General features: G+C 31.7%; 3 protein-coding genes across 3 annotated transcripts; 2 read left to right on the top strand and 1 right to left on the bottom strand.

Annotated features, from left to right (window-relative positions):
• The first annotated feature begins 7,333 nt into the window (after positions 1 to 7,333).
• Positions 7,334 to 11,011, top strand: LOC112702524 (probable fructokinase-6, chloroplastic). The gene is made up of 7 exons (XM_025753593.3): positions 7,334 to 7,813; positions 8,387 to 8,595; positions 8,705 to 8,917; positions 9,302 to 9,499; positions 9,612 to 9,749; positions 10,217 to 10,333; positions 10,521 to 11,011. The coding sequence occupies exons 1-7, from the start codon at positions 7,657 to 7,659 to the stop codon at positions 10,653 to 10,655; spliced, it is 1,167 nt and encodes a 388-aa protein (XP_025609378.1). The 5' UTR covers positions 7,334 to 7,656; the 3' UTR covers positions 10,656 to 11,011.
• Positions 11,012 to 11,696: 685 nt separating this feature from the next.
• Positions 11,697 to 12,319, top strand: LOC112703977 (polcalcin Ole e 3-like). Its single transcript, XM_025755584.3, has one exon. The coding sequence runs from the start codon at positions 11,855 to 11,857 to the stop codon at positions 12,110 to 12,112; it is 258 nt and encodes an 85-aa protein (XP_025611369.1). The 5' UTR covers positions 11,697 to 11,854; the 3' UTR covers positions 12,113 to 12,319.
• An 837-nt stretch (positions 12,320 to 13,156) lies between these two features.
• On the bottom strand, positions 13,157 to 16,953 carry LOC112702523 (probable serine/threonine-protein kinase PBL7). The gene is made up of 6 exons (XM_025753592.2): positions 15,305 to 16,953; positions 14,921 to 15,178; positions 14,649 to 14,815; positions 14,334 to 14,413; positions 14,073 to 14,220; positions 13,157 to 13,801 (listed from the first exon to the last, which is right to left on the bottom strand). The coding sequence occupies exons 1-6, from the start codon at positions 15,795 to 15,797 to the stop codon at positions 13,469 to 13,471; spliced, it is 1,479 nt and encodes a 492-aa protein (XP_025609377.1). The 5' UTR covers positions 15,798 to 16,953; the 3' UTR covers positions 13,157 to 13,468.
• Positions 16,954 to 17,175: the final 222 nt, after the last annotated feature.

The raw sequence follows: 17,175 nt of genomic DNA, 5'->3' as shown, positions 1-17,175 counted from the left end.
CTTATTTATTATCATTTCAATGTTTTTTCTTTCTTTTCTTTTTAGATGATATGTGTTAATTGTTTGGCATTAACCACTCCTTTTGTTTTGTTGTCCTTCTGAGGATCAACTACTATTTTATTATCAATTTTAAAAAATTCCTTTCTTTGTGAAAAAAAGGAAAAAAATTTAAAGGTCTCTGATAATTATTTGAAAACACTGGGAGACTGATTAACCCCTTTCTCAATAAAAACAATACTTTTTTCAGTCATTGATCTTTATTTCTGTGAGACTGATTAACCTCTTTATCAATATTTTCTTTGTATTAACGGAATAAGCCTATATGGCATGTTTAACTATTAATTTATCTATTAAGAGCTAACTAGGATCAACAAATTCTTTTTTGTTAGGAGTCTCATTGTCTTTCAGGAATAATTGTCAAGGCCGTTTAGTTTTTTTTTTTTTACCTTTTTCAAATACATTGGCTAAATTTACCGTGTAAAACTAAGAAATATTAGTGTTTTTAAATTATTTTTATTATTTATTAAAATTAAATAGAAGATATATTAGTGATTAACATGTCACCTAAGTATGTTCTATAGAGAGATCATTGACAAAGGGACTAACCAGTCTTATGAAGTTAAATATCAATGGTTGAATGATGCATCCACATATTTAGTACTTTTTCCTTCTTAATTTCAATCCATAAGCTAATAATTCTTGTTATTTTAATTAATCAATTCATGGTTTAGTGTATATTACTTTGAGAGTGTGAATTTCTTTCGTTACAGGAGAATATTGAAAGAAATCAAGCAAAGACAAGAAGGAAGGAGAGCAAGCAATAGCAACAAGCAAGACAAGAAGAGAAGGACTAAACAAAGGAGCATCCAAATCCATTCCCAGGCTACCCTCAACACCATGCACCTCACGTCCTCTTGCCATGGCCTCACATCCCCTGCCATGCACCTCACACCTCACCAACCTCACCTCCCAGGGATTGCTCTCCTGGCTTGTGCTTCATGCATGTGTTGGTGCGCTTCACGCAGTACACCATACGCCTCATGTGTAGCTTGGTGTGCTTCACGCAACCAAACAGAGGCCTCTAATTCTTTTTTGTTGGGTTTGCACTTCATGCAAGGCTTCATACGCCTCACACACCACTCATGAGCCACTCTTAGGATTTGTGATTCCTTGTTAAATCTCTCACTAATCTCTAATCCTTTAGAGCACTTGAATTGATGATTGAAGCAAGAGCACAAAACCCATGATTTAAAGCATTGATTTGTAATTATGAAGAATTATCTATAACTTGATTTGAGAGGAAAAACTATTTGAAAAATATTATTAATTAGTTTAGATTTGATTCTGTTTTAATTTTTATTTGTTTTAAATCTTAAATTAGGGTTAGTATTTAAAGGGGAGAGACACTCACATGACTCTCTTCTTCCAGCTATTTGGAATTCATAATTTTTTATTTTTCTTGGCATCATGTGTAACTAATTTTTTCTTTAAGATTAGGAGTTCTGTTTATTATTATGGACTAATATTATTACTTTTTTACATTTGATTAATGCATTGATATTTTCTTAAAAGTTAAGTTTTTGTTCTTCATCACAAGGGTTTGAATATATTGGAAAATAGTTTGAATTTGAATTGAATTCTATATTTATCTTGAAAAAATTGTTTGTTAGAATTAAGCTTGAAAACTTCTTCTCTCAATTCTTTAAATTTTGAACTTGGTTTGATAAGTGACATTATATCAACTAATTAAGTTTAAGCCTTGAGAATTGTGTGATTTTTGAATCAGTGTACGTGTTTCATCTCTTATCATAATTCATTGATCAAAGCATTGTCGGTTTGTTAAATTAAAAGAAATCGGATTACTAAGAGATTGATGTTTGATTAATTAGGGTTCGCCGTAAGATACATTTTTGTATGATCAAGTAGGGAGTGAAAAGCATTCTTCCTAGAGTTTTAGTGCTTGTTTAGGCACCATTAAATCGATAAAAAAATTATTTTTTCAATAAAAATATCTTTTTTTTTTTAGTGTGTGTAACAAATTTCTAATAGTAAAAGTAAAAGCACTAGAAAAATTAAAAAAAAAACATCTTTTTTGAAAAGTTATAATTTACATCTTTTTTTAAAAAATCTTTTTTCTTAAAAAAACGATATTTTTCACATAATAAATGAACAAAAAAGTACTTTTATCTTATTTTACCCAAACATAATTGATAGATAAAAAGATCTTTTTACATGATATATCCAAATATAAAATTATTTTTACTTTTATAAAAGATCTTTTAAAAAATATCATTTAAAAAAAGATTTTTTATGAGAATGGCGTCCAAACAAGCCCTTAAACATTCCCAAAATCTTAACCTTTTTTTATTCATATTACTTCCCTAACTATTTACAATTTGTCTTCGGTTTACTCTCTGTTGCTACTGGATATTTCCAGAACCCTAATTTATAATTATCTAGTTAAAATAATTGATTAACTCTTGTGTGTTCAATTTATTAATTTTTGTGGAACGATAACTCACTCTCATAATATTATTTAATACGATTTAATATATTTACCAAATTGTGGTTTTACAAAATTCTGCATTACTGAAATAGATTTTTTTTATATTAAAAACCTTGTAGTCTTTTAAAAAAATTATCAGAACCCAGAATAAATATTCACTCTTTATAATCACACTTGTTCAAATACAAAATGCAAAGTGAAAATGTCTACTAGCACCAAGTTATTATTAAAGATCAACTGGGGAATACCATATTTTCTTTATCTTTTTGTTTTTACCCCTATTAAACTTATAAATTATCTGGAAGTTGTGGTAGGCTTAAAAAAGGGGGTTGAATCTATACCTTTCTTTAAAGTTATTGAAAAGACCCTTTAAAACAAACTTTCAATTCTGATTCTGTTTGTACTCGACAGCGAAAATTTATGAGACAATTTATTTTTGTCTCATGAATATCAGAAAACAGAACACAACAGAAAAGAGAAAAGCTAACACCGGCATGTATCCTGGTTTGGTTGTCTTGTGCTATGCAACCTACGTCCAGTCTCCTCCACAACAATAAAGAAATTTCCACTATAGTTAAAAGTATTACATACACCAATTCCACAGGATTGACACAATCCTTTCACACTCAAGTTCTAACCTAACTTGACATTGGCTATGCTAATACCTAACTCTTCACTCTTAGTGCTAACCCAACTAAGAAAAGGATACCTTACAGGTACAAGATATAAGACACAGACATACCTAAAGAAATCTGAAAATAACTCTAGACTTTTCTCTCAAGTGTATCACTCAGCCTTTTTTCACTCTTGGCTTTTACTTGAACTCTCTCATTATGCCTTTTCACTCAAGAAATTACAGAAAGATAAACATTAAAAAGAAATTACAATCTGTAAAACATGAAGGAGATTAACTCTTCAACAGCCTCTTTATTATGTGATAAACCAGATTTGCAAGCCTCTGATTTAGTTCTTCAATATTGGCCGAATGCTTCTTTGAAAGAAAGCATTATCCAAGTAGAGGAACTTCTTCAGGAAACTCTTCACAGAACTAAACTCACCAAACTCTGGTTTTCTCTCCTTACCTCTGAATGAACAGAAATCTTCTTTCATCTCCTTGCATGTTGCTGGGTTGCTCTCCCTAGGTCAACTTCTTGAGCTGTGTGCTTCCAGCTTACCACGTCACTTTTCCAGTTAATCCCCAAATTAGAAATTTGAGTCTGACTTTTTCTTGCTTGACTGAAAGCCTCAGTAAAGCAAAGAAAATTATTTTCAATGATGAACCCAGATCTGAACCCTTGAGATACTTCTTGGTTCTCAAGAAATAATCTTGACCATTGATGTACAGTAGTGGTGAATAGAGATTACTTTCTTCATTTATCCCAAATTAGAGATTTCCAAGCTATCTCCTTTTTGCTTGACGGAAGACATTTGAGTAGCAAAGAGAAGGTTGTTCAGTGGTAAACCCAAATCCAAACCATTAATAATGTGCTTTGGCTCAAAGAAACTTTGTGAACCATTGATTTACAGCAGCAGAGATCAAATATATCTTTCTTCATTTAACCAAAAATGGTATTGCAGAAAGTTGGAGAAGGAGTGAAGAAATTAACATGCATGCAAATGGAAATAAATCACCTTTAACTTTTGACTTATCTTGATGGTTTGATTTGTGTGATTAGACCTTTGTTTTCTTTGATTAAGCTTTCTCTTTCTTTCTTCTTTGATGAAATGAGCAAGAAGAAAAACGAAGCTTTTTCTTTCTTTCTCTTTGAGGTTCTGACCTAAGCAAACTAGTGAGGTGCATTGGAAGGCTTCAACTTGAATGGAGTAATCTTAGGCTTGTGTTGGATTTCATTCATTTAGCCCAACTGTTTTCTTGGCATTATTTTCTATGGGCTTCGTTGGTTAGAAAGACCCACCAACAATATTTTTGTTTCTTTGCATTTGGGCTGCTGTTTCTCTCTATTTTGGCCTACATCACTTTATCAAACATAACTAAAAACTAATTGATTGATGCAGCCGAGGCTTGGGTTAGATGGCCACTTTGTGTGCTTCCCATAGAGTTGCACTGGGTTCAAGTCCTCATGGAGGAATATATCCACTTGGCCAAAAAAAAAAAAATAATTGATTGATTAACTTAATAAAATAATATTTGTCATCATCAAATTAATTTAGTTAATTTCTTAATTCAATATTATCTAAGTAGTAAAATAGCATTTCAATTTGACATTAATATTGTCTTTTTATTCTGTTCCATTTCTTTCCCATCATATATAAAAATCTCAGATAGCATAAAAACTAAGTAGTGTAATAACAATAACAAGTCCAAAATAGAGAAGATGTAGACTAAAATTAAAATCTCTTTCAATAAAGTAACTAATGTTCTTTACACATAAAAAACCTTATAGACAAGAAAAATAATGTACAGAAGAATTTTCCGTCTGTTGGTACATCGACAAAGCAATGCCACAGTACTTATATTCTCCAATGCTTACAAGGAAAGAACTAATCTCCTATGCTTCAATTATTAAGATAGCTGTTTGGCAACATTGCAACACACCTCACAAAATGCTCCAAACGCATCAACTATGGAAACATTTCCAGTATTCCACAGTATTAACAAAGACTAATAGCGGTATATATATAATGTCAGCAATAATTTATCTTCACTGCGGCAAGAAACAAGAATTCATATCAGATCAATGCATCTTATAAAAGAAATTGTTTGGAAAACAGTAAGTAACTGAGTAATAATTAGATGAGAAAATATTAGAGAATATAATTTCAAAAGCATTTCCGAAGTATAATGTGTACTTTTAGCCTTAGAGATCGAATAGAGTGCACATTGTAACCGTTGATGAAAAATCAAGAGCATCATCATCTTAATTATAAGGATATATTTATCTTTTTATAATTATTTATGAGAATATTTTTATATATATAATTATATAATATATTCTAAAAAATAAATAAAAACAAATGCTGATAAAAATAAGTATAATTTATGTGATAAATTTTTATTCGTCTATTTTTTATATCATATCGATACTAAAAATTAATGACATAAATAATTTAGTTCGTATATTACTACACGAAAAATTAACACTTTGGATTTTTTTTTCGATATTCTTTTTTAGGACAATAAACCTGAAATTTTGATTGTAAACTGTTACAATTAACACAAGGATTGATCAGTAGATCGAATGTACCAAGCAAAACTATCTTTAATATGATTGTAAACTGTTACAATGTTCCTCCAAATCCTTGAAGCATTCTTTGGAATGTTAGCATCTCAATCAACACCATACTTCAAATATTTTTTTAACATGAGTTGCACTACCCAAAGCTTATCTTTACTATTAAGAAGTTGCCAAACTAACTTATCCATTAATGCAATGTTAACACTGGAAGTGTCTCTAATCCCAAGACCACCATTCTTTTTGGGAAACATAATGTTTTCCCAGTTAACAAGAGAAAAGCACATGTTTTGAAGAGTTATTAATTTTAGTATTAGTACTCTGACTTTCAAGGTAGATCGAATTAACAATAGCTCATGATTTGAAAAAGAAAAGGATTAAATATGAGTCTAAATATAATTATTAGTCAGTTTAGTATTACTTTCAACAATATATATTCAATTTCTGCGCTAGTTGTTATGTTTACTGCACAACCTTTACACATAACACAGCAGACCAATATGATAATATCTCTATGTAATTTTTACATATCATAAATAAAATGAGTGGATGTAAATATGCATTATTGAACACACATTGATACATAAATATTATATTTCTAGTGATGTTTTTAAAACTGAATATTTTCACCTCATTACTTGTCCTTCCTTTTAGTTTGATGTTTTTGACATGTGATGATAGAGCATGGACCATTCCAAAGATCATTAAAGAGTTTTTTGAGAGTTGAACTAAAGTACCAAGTTACAAGTCTGAGCAAAAGAAATAACGGATAGGCTTCTTTGCGATTATTTGGAACATTTGTTTGGAGCGGAATAGTAAAGTATCAACGGAGTAAAGATTATGTCCTTTTTGAGTTACAAGAAATGGTGTAGAGTTGATCCGTTTGGTTGTTGATAGCAATGTCGGAGATGACATCGGATTATACCTTTTTATTTGTATTTATGTCTTGCATCTTGTTATGCTTTATTTCTTTTTGTTCCATTTTATTGTGTTGAGCTCTCTTAATTCAAAAAAAAAACCTTCAGAAAATGATGTTTTTATTCAATTTTGTATCCACTGTTATTGATATGAAAAGAATGAGCATAACTTGTAACCAGAAAATTTCAGTAAATGATAGCACTATATTTTAAAACATTAATTAAGTTGGAACTTGGAACTGCTTTGTGATTTGTCTATGTATTCCCCTTAACACACAACATTAGCAGAGGATAAGAAGATATTATTGCAAAGGCTGCTCCAACCCCAACGATAAGCAATATTCACAATTTGTTTGGTGACAAATACAAACAACTCCTTATTAAATCAATATGAAGTTTCTGTTTTGAGATAACAAGTAATATAAAAGCAAGCACTCTTCTGCAGGGTTTGAACCTGAACTTTATTTCTTAGATGAATTTTTTTTAAATGAAGAATTTAATAAAATAATAAAATAATATTTAATTAGTCTTAAATTTTGTTTGGTAACTGAAAATAAATAACAAAAAACAAACAGACAAAACTAAGGACTAAGGAGAAGAGGACATCTTCCCTAATAAAATGGATTCTAAACTAGACCAAAGATGCAAATAATAAAATAATTAATTTTAAATTAAAATAGTGAGATTTATAAATAATAAAATAAATTAGATACAATAATGTGAGCAGAGACAACAGATTCTCCATTGACAAGCGTGAGCATTAAGCACTAAGAGGCTAAATCAGTTGGGTGAGAAACAGAGAACACTAACAAGAAGAGCATCACTCTAAACTCTTAATCTTAATTAAAGTCAAATCATTTGCTTTGCTTACCTCAGCAACAACAACAACCTAGTAAACAGTAATCCAGCAAAAGCATCTATATATTATATTTCTACACTAAACCCCCATCAATTCTCACGCCCTTTCAACCAAATCAACTATACAATCACAACAAGGACTGAATTATTATTCTTATTTGTTGTTGTTGTTTCTTGTTTAATGGCTCTTCACTGTGGAGCTTTATGCTTCAAAGGCATGGTGGTGGTTTCTTATCAGCTTCCAACAGGTTCAGTCAAGCTCAGTCAGAATCAGCCCACTATCAAAGCTTCGTCCTTTTCTTGCTCTTTCCCTCAGCCTCTCAGGTTGAATGTCAGAGGTAATGATCTATGAGGAGCCATAGCACTGTTTTGTTTTCAATTTTGAATGGGAACATTCTGTTTTCATGTTGTGATATTAAGTGAGAGCTGAAATTGAAGAAAATTTGCTTCTACTTGTTGTTTGTTTAATACCCTGTGAACATAAAAAGATCTCAATGTATGTTCTATATCTAGTAATTAGGAATATGTATTTAAGAGGATTTATCGTTTTCTTATCCAAATCTTATGCACATGCTGCATTTGGCACAATAAAGATGAGTGAGTAGTGCTTTCTATCTTTTGTTTGGAACATTGGATGAACGGAAATGCTAGAGGACCATCAGAATTTATTGTTTTTGGCCATTAATTAGTCATCAATGTTTAAAAGTATGGGATAACGTATGTTGTTGGATTATTAGACTAAAGGAATTGAGCGGCTAAGTGATGGCTAAAAGCAATAAATTCTGATGGCCTCCTAGTATGAACTGGGAGTAGATTTTTTGCAAGTAGGGGTATGAACTTGTATCATGCACCCTGTGGATGATTTTCTAATTGGAGAACTTGGGTTCTGTTTTCAACTTTGTATGTTACAGGAAAGGCACTTGCTGGTGATGGCACATCTGAAACAAAGGAATCACCTCTTGTGGTTTGTTTTGGAGAAATGCTCATCGATTTCGTCCCAACTACCAGCGGCCTCTCTTTGGCCGATGCATCTGCCTTTAAAAAAGCTCCTGGAGGTGCCCCTGCCAATGTTGCTGTAGGCATATCCCGTTTAGGAGGTTCATCAGCCTTTATTGGAAAGGTATTTTATACTTGTCATTTCTCAAGCTTCTTTCTATGCATTAGTCTCTATAGGAAGGATTTTATTTTAATTTGAAACTTAACCACACTGCCAACATTGACATAAACAGGTAGGTGAGGATGAATTTGGATATATGCTTGCTGATATACTCAAGCAAAATAATGTAAACAATGAAGGGATGCGTTTTGACCCCGGCGCACGCACTGCTTTAGCATTTGTTACATTGAGGAGTGATGGAGAACGAGAATTCATGTTTTATCGCAATCCCAGTGCTGATATGCTGCTTCAAGTAGATGAACTTGATTTGGACTTAATTAGAAAGGTAAAACCAAAGCTTAGTTTTGTGGTTAGTCAAACTAAACCGAAATAGTTTCTATTTGAGAAAGTTGTTCAATGTTCTTTGTATTGTAATTTTGTCACTCAATCTAAGTAGGTTCAGTTACTCAAAATCAATTCATTCAACTGGCAGTTTGTGGATTTCTTTGATCACAATGACTCACTGAGTAATGATTGAAACATTCATCCTCATTGCTGATATAGCATTCTTGTTTCTGGATTTTAACTTTTAAGAACTCACTTTGGGGTTTCTTTTATATCAGACAAAACATTAAAATGATTGTGAGTATGTTATAACATTTTACACTTCCACCCCATAGTTGTTTATAGTTTAACATAGTTGAATTGATCCAAAGTTTCTTTCTTACAGGCTAAGATCTTCCATTATGGTTCTATTAGTCTTATTACCGAACCGTGCAAATCAGCACACATTGCTGCTGCAAAAGCTGCGAAAGATGCTGGTGTAGTTCTATCTTATGACCCTAACTTGAGGCTTCCTTTATGGCCTTCTGCAGAGAATGCCAGAGAAGGAATTCTGAGTATATGGGAAACTGCCGATATCATCAAGGTTCTTCTTAGTCTTTTTAGTTCCCAATAGACTTTTTGTTCTCTTTTTCCAGAACACAGATTACTACTGGCAACTACAGTACTAACCGACCAATCTGATTATTATCTTTCAGATAAGTGAAGAAGAGATTTCTTTTCTTACAAAAGGCGAAGATCCATACGACGATGCTGTTGTTCGTAAACTATTCCATCCAAACCTCAAGCTGCTTCTTGTTACTGAAGGTGCAGATGGTTGCCGCTATTACACCAAGGTAACCCTTCAAAAGAGGCAACAGAATCATCTAAACTTAGTTTCAACTTATCTAATACTTGTTTTTAGCCACCCTCTGGTGTATCTTCAAAGGCAGTGCCTGTAACAAGTAACAACTCACTTGGTTCTGCACACATTCCTGTCAACTTTAAAATTGAAACAAGTTATTTGACTTATTTCTAGCACTATAGATGTATAAACCGTTCTCCGGAGTTCAGTTATCTAGAAACAAGGCTAGAAACAAGGCTTAATTTCCGTGTTCTAAATCTCGCAGCCTTATTAGTTGGAATGAAAATCATAAAAACAATATCAGAGATGTTTCATTACTAATTTAGTCTATTATATTAACCATATCAAGAAATAAGTCTTGAAAAAATATTAGTCCTAACAAAAAGATATGCTGCAAGTTATAATAAAGTAATCATGGTATTTATGATTTAAAACCTGTGCTACCTATTTTTTGTGCAGGAGTTCAGTGGAAGAGTCCAGGGATTTAAGGTGGATGCTGTTGACACAACAGGTGCCGGTGATGCCTTTGTGGCCGGAATATTATCACAATTAGCTGCAGATCTTTCATTACTTCAGGTGTGGATTGTGTGGTTCCAGTGTCATTGATTTTTCCTTTTCAACCTTGTGTGTTGAATTGTGAAACTTTTCTTTCTATTTGCATTTGGCTCAGTTGTTAAGTACCAGGCCTGGTTGTCTTCAAATTTGGAAGTAACATAACTATTTAACCGTTCTTTGTTCCTATACATTTCCTTTTAACTTGCAGAAAGAGGAGCAATTGAGAGATGCTCTTAAATTCGCCAATGCCTGCGGCGCGCTGACTGTGATGGAGAGAGGCGCAATACCAGCTTTGCCCACAAAGGAAGCCGTTCTCGAAGCCATGCTCAAGCCTGTATCGTAAATTCGCGGCCTAATCTCTAGTTCTGTGAGGATCAACTAGTCTACTACTACTTGCTTTTTGTAAATTCTTAGCTGCTTTGAAAGCGAAAAAGCTACAACGAATAAGAACTAATTGTTTCAATAATTTGCAAGTTCATGCTGACTCAAGCAAAGTTTTCATATAGCAAGCACTCCATTCTTGAGTTCATCCAACATCAGAGAGCATGTATTGCTTTCACTGCTTAACATAGTGTTACTATCCATGTATCAACATTCGGTTGATGTGTCTTGTTATATGTACATATTGTACACAAGATATTGTGTCGATTCAGATCTCATCTACTAGTACACTATTGAATGGAACCTGCAACTTATTTAGATTCAAGTGTCTTGTAGATTTGTTTATGCATAATTAATATACCTCTTTTGATGAGTTAATTGAATTATATTAAGATGAAGACAAATTCTTTTAAATAGATATGTATAAATAAGATTCTACGTGTAAAACTGTTTTACGCTAACGCTGCATCATAAATCACATATTTAATAGAAAAAATTACGAATTTGAGGAATATTAAACAAGAATGATTTCAAACTGGAATCTTTTGCTTCACAAAGCATCTTTGGTGGTTTTTTTTATTTTTATTAATTACTATTACAAAAAGAAATAAAACAATGCATCATTGCTTACTCCATGTGATTCTTTAGTGATTCATTAATTTAACTTAAACTATAATTTATTTATTCATAAGATAAGATAACGTAATTGATCAACTTTTCTGAATCCAACATTGAAAATTTGAAACTTGATTGCCAATGTCCATAAAAGGCTTGGTCAAATCAAAGGCTAAAATGGTAACTATATCATTCTTTTGTTTTGCATCCATGTTTTTTTTTTCTCTAATCAATTGTTTTTTTATTGATCAATCATTCTTCTATCGATTGAATGGTAAATACTTTCAAACTAAATAGCGAAACATTTTTCAACCATAAAAATATAGAGAGTAAAAACAATTTCTGAACTATGCTTATTTTTGGTAATAACTTTCTTACCTTAAGTTGCCATACAAGGACACTCCTATATTTAAGGTTGTCCCTCTTTGGCAACTGAACTAAATCTCAAATTTCAGTGCAACCCCATAAGGCCATAACATACAATAAATAAAAAGTAATTAAAAAAAAAATCATTGTTAATTTTTCATACACAATAGTTATTCTACAATGGCTGAGGATTCTCCAGAAGATATCGCCGATCGTGAGCGCATATTCAAGCACTTCGATGCGAACGGCGACGGTCAAATCTCTTCATCAGAGCTTGGGGAAGCACTGAAATCTCTGGGGTCAGTGACCCCCGAAGAGATTCAAACGATGATGGAAGAACTTGACACAAATAATGATGGATTCATTTCGTACGAAGAGTTTACGGTATTTGCAAGAGCCAACCGTGGCCTAGTGAAGGATGTGGCAAAGATTTTTTGAATTATTTGCCACCTTCAATCTTTGTTAAATTAATTAAATTAAGTTTACTTAATTGTCTTTTCTTTGTGCTATGTTCTCTGCATGACCTTTTGATATACACGATGACAATGAGAGCCTCTTTCATTCAAATTCATGATGTGTGAGCCCCTGGCTTTCAATTTTGTTATATTAGAACCGTTTTCAATATTATTCTATGGTTTTGCATTATGACTAGTTTCAATGCACATTATTGTTATTTTTATAAAACAAAGGCGTGCACCTTGACGCAATTTAGGTGCGATATTCTAATCTCAAATTGGATGTAAAGTAAAACCTTAGTTAAACTTGTATGAAAATGAGTTACAAGTTGTTATGGTGCTTCTAATCAATAATTTAATATTTGTTTTCAATTTTTTTTCCAATTTTAAAATTAGTTAGTTTTAGTTAAAGAAATTATTGATATTGTCTTTTTCTATACAACTAACTATCCTTTAAATATTATCCTTTATTCTGTTTTTAAAAAAGAGAGAAAATAAAAATAATTTCTCTAATTTTTTGAGCAACTGATATGTAAAAGTGAATATTCAAATTAATTAAATAATAACAATAAATCTTTAGAAAAGCTTACTAAAGACTGAATTTTAAAGAATAAGTAACATTTTTATTTTCTTAGAGAGATTTGCATATCAGTCGAAAGGTAAAAAAAAACTAAAAATATAACATCAAGTTAATTATTCTGTTGATTTCTATAATTTCACCAAATTTATAATTAGATCTCTATATTTTTTTCTTTTAAGTAAATCCATACATTATTTTTTATTTTGTAATTAGATCTTTTTTAATATAAAAATATTAAAATTAACCAAATATTTTTTTACAAATTAAAAATATCAACAATTAAAAATCTAACTAAATTTTTTATCATATACTTTTTTGAAAAAACATTTTATTAATTTTAACATTTTTATATCAAAAGAATTTAATTATAAAATTAAAAACAATTTAAAAATTCAATTAAAAAATATAAAAATTTAATTAAAAATTTGATGAAACTCACCACCAGAATAATTAAACCTGTTTTGTTTTCCAACTTGAATTGATGAAGAGTCATTACACTTCATGCCTTTCACAAAAGGGGAAGTTAAAGAGAAAACATGTACAAAATGAACAATCTTCGCCCCTTTTTCTAATAAATTAGTAGCAACAAAAATTGAATATAAAACTCATGCATACTATCCAAACCCTTAACCCTTCATTACATCTCTTCTAATGGCTTCAAGCTCCCCTTTTTTTCCTTCTATTTACAACAAAATGTTTTCATCTAATCCTTAGTACTAAAGAGGGAACCATGACAACAATGAAGGTAAGTTATGTTCTTTAGCGGCAAGAAAGATAATCATCATCATCATCAAACTCTGATACTCCAAGCATTGCCAAAGCCAAGTGACTTTTCAAATCACTATTATTTTGTTGTAACTGTGTGTAGTAACCAGACTTCCTCCTCCTGGAGAGAACAAGTTCTTGTTCACCTTTTAGTATTGCAAGAATCTCGTATATGCCGGGCCTTCTAGATTCTTCGAATGTAATACAAGCAGCCGCCGCTTCGATCATCCGAGCTATTTGACTCGAGAATCTCGAACTGCTATAATGGAGTTGAGGATCAACCAACTTTTCAATAGCTAATTTCCCTTTCTGTAGCAAAGCTTTAGCCTGAATATTGAATGCCAAATAAATGTGTCACAAAAAAAAGAGACCATATCCATTTGAATTTGATCTGATGCTAATAATGTTCTTTATTACAACTTCTCATCTAAATGTAATGATAGATGCAAAAATTTGGTGTATGTTTTCTTCAACAAGGAATACATTAATTATAGTAAATAATACTCATGTTAATTGGAGTATTTTATAGGAACAATTTTTGTTTAGAGCATGTTGTTTATTTTCAATCATAATCTATAAAATTAGAAAATTGACATACCCATGAGACCAAGTTCTCTTCTCCTTGAGTCCTCTTTGCTTCAATTGGCTTCCTGCCAGTTATGAGTTCTAATAAAACCACTCCAAAAGCATAAACATCAGTCTTATCTGACACCTTTCCATGTTGAAAATATTCAGGGGCCAAATAACTGTTCAGAGAAGGTAATTTGATTATGAATATTTAAAATAAGAAGGAAAAAAGATGCAATGACCAAAAACATGAGAAAACTGCAGAATTAATATGAAGGGGTTAAGTTCCTACCCAAATGTTCCTTTGGCAGCTTTGCATAGAAAAGGTACTGAAGGTGCAACAGTCCATGTAGCTAGTCCAAAATCACATAACTTCAATTTAACAAAAACAATCAGAAGTAACGAATCAAACTCGAGAGTTTAACTAAACTCATGGACTTCAGGAAAATTTGAATTGTTAAGCTAATTTTGTAAGAGTGCTGTAAACTTGATTGGGGGACTAAACAGATAAAATTTAGTTTACTAGTTAACTCGAGATTTCGATAACAGTTTGATAACTTGACTATGCGAGACAATTGAATAGCAAACTTGAAATTAAGCATCTTACCTTGGGAATTTTCTTAGAGGAAAGCAAAATGTTTGAAGGCTTAATATCTCTATGAACAACACATCTTTCAGTTCCATAATGCAAATAAGCTATGGCCTTTGCAATCCCAATTGCAACTTTAAATCTCACAGACCATGGAAGTGGTGAACCTCTACTTTTCTTCCTCCCTATAAAAATAGGTAAAATCTATAACCAGTTAAATTGGAAATTGGTAACATCATAAACTATGGAGTGAAGTAAAAAGTAAAAAATAGAAATTAAAGTACCACTACCATGCAAGTGATGCTCTAAGCTTCCTCCTGAAACAAATTTGTAGACCAAAAACAAGCCTTCCTCTGAATCAATGCAAAATCCCAAAAGAGGCACAATGTTTGTGTTGTGAAGAGAACTTGCAATCATCAACTCTCTGCAAAAGGCCTTGGCACACTCTCTGTCTTCTTTGTCCAACCTTTTGATTGCAACAGTTGTCCTCAATATACCAACTTTACCCCTAAAAACACAGCTCAATGCCCCTTTTCCCAACACTCTACCTATAAAAAAAACCCAACAAATGAATGAATCACAAACTATTACTAACAAATGAAATTTGATTCCTTCAACAACATGCACCAATTGTCCTGCATATTAATATTTACTTGGGAAACAAAAAAAGTTACCTTTGGAGAAATTGCGAGTAGCATGCACAATTTCATGATAATTGAACCTGATCAAAGTGTTGGGCACTGGGGATATGCTCTTCTCCAATGGCTCCATTGTCCTCCATTTCAGAGACTCACACTCCAAATTCACCATCAACAAGGCTGCCTTAGCAGCAGCAGCAGAAGAAGAACTCATGTTGAAGGATTCTAGCTCAACCTGAGAACGGAAGCTGAACCTGAAAGATGAATGAACCGATTGAGGTTCATTGTTCAGCAATTCTGCTCCAACCCCATTAGATTCTGCCAGCAACAGAGCCTTCTTGTGATCCAAAGTTATGTTTTTGAATTCTTTGCCATCGATTTTTCCACTGCTACAAGTGCATGGCGAAGCAACACATGCAAATGCAAAGTCCCATATCAGTTTTCCCAAAAAGTTTCTGTCTTTGAGGTTCTTGAAGTGAGAATCTTGGTCCCTTGTATCAGTGGAGATTCCTTGGGAGAACCTCATCATGGATTTGATTCCCAAAAACAGCACAAATCAAAGACAATAACAAAAATGGCAGAGAAAGTTAGAGTGATTAGGAAAGACTTTCAAGAACAGAGAAATAGCAATAGTGTATGATGGTGATGTCACTGATTTGTTAGAATCTTAGTTATGGCAGAAATGTTTCTTTAAACTGGAGACAGAAAGAAAGAGAAGTTAGAACTGAAGAGGAAGGGAATATTGATTCTAAGCCACAAATGAGGATAGAGACAGAGAGAAAAAGCCATGAAGATTGAAGAGAACACTTTCAGTTTTCAGTTCTTATTAAAGTTGGTAACTGGTATCGGGGATAGGAATATTAATTGCGTAGTTATCATAAACTTTGAACAAAAGAGGTAGTTGAACAAAGTATAAGGGATCATGAAATTAATAATCTTTTCTTGTTAGATACTCATATAATAATTGATATGGACGAATTCTATTTTATTTTATTTTACTTTTTATGATCTTGATATGGATGAATATATTCTTAGTTGATTAATGTATTTTGTGTAGTGGTTAATGTGGTTTCTTCAGTAATAATATATCACAGTAAAAGTTAGTCCTTTTTCATGGATATAAAAAGTTTATTATATTTTCCTAATAATATGATTATATTATTGTAAAAATATTTATTTTTTTATGATATATTTTATTGTTTTGGTGACTAATTATTTCGATAAAAACTATTTGAATAATATGTATAAATAAATACAAATAGTATTTAATAATTAATTTTTAGTGATTATAGAATTTTTAAAAAAAAAATAAATGTCTAACAATATGTTTCTAACTTTTTGACTTTTATAAATATGTCTGAAATTAAATTTATAAGATCTTTTTTATATACAATACTGTTATAAATATAACAATTATAATCAAATATTTGTATACAAATTTTATATTATCAATATATGTAACTATTTTTTTTTTGTGAAAAAGTCAACAATAAAGAATAAAAGTCACTTAATGGTTTGCCGAGGTTGGATCAGTGGACAAATTATTAAGAATTGATATGATTTGTTTTCGAGTCGAAATTGATAAGAATTTTTAACAAGAGGAAATAGTGTATGTATGTGCTTTCATACATTGCACTTCATGCAAAGTCTAAACGATTTGAATAATAATGGATTTTAAATGGGACACCAAATCAGTATTATCCTATAGAAATGAAATTGAATATCCAGGTACAATATAGAATAACATCAACATCGAAGTCTGCAATTTGGTGACCGTACAACCGATCGAAAAAGTAGTAATGCAAGAAAAGACATACAACCGCTTCCAACCCCAACAGCCACCATTGACAAGTCACCTTCGCTTGTCATGTTTCTCTTCTTCACGTCAAATCTTTGCCTTATCCTAT

Source organism: Arachis hypogaea, chromosome 7 (assembly GCF_003086295.3).
Source record: "Arachis hypogaea cultivar Tifrunner chromosome 7, arahy.Tifrunner.gnm2.J5K5, whole genome shotgun sequence".
In the NCBI taxonomy this organism is placed as follows: Eukaryota; Viridiplantae; Streptophyta; class Magnoliopsida; order Fabales; family Fabaceae; genus Arachis; species Arachis hypogaea.
This window is presented reverse-complemented; position numbering and strand designations above follow the sequence as displayed.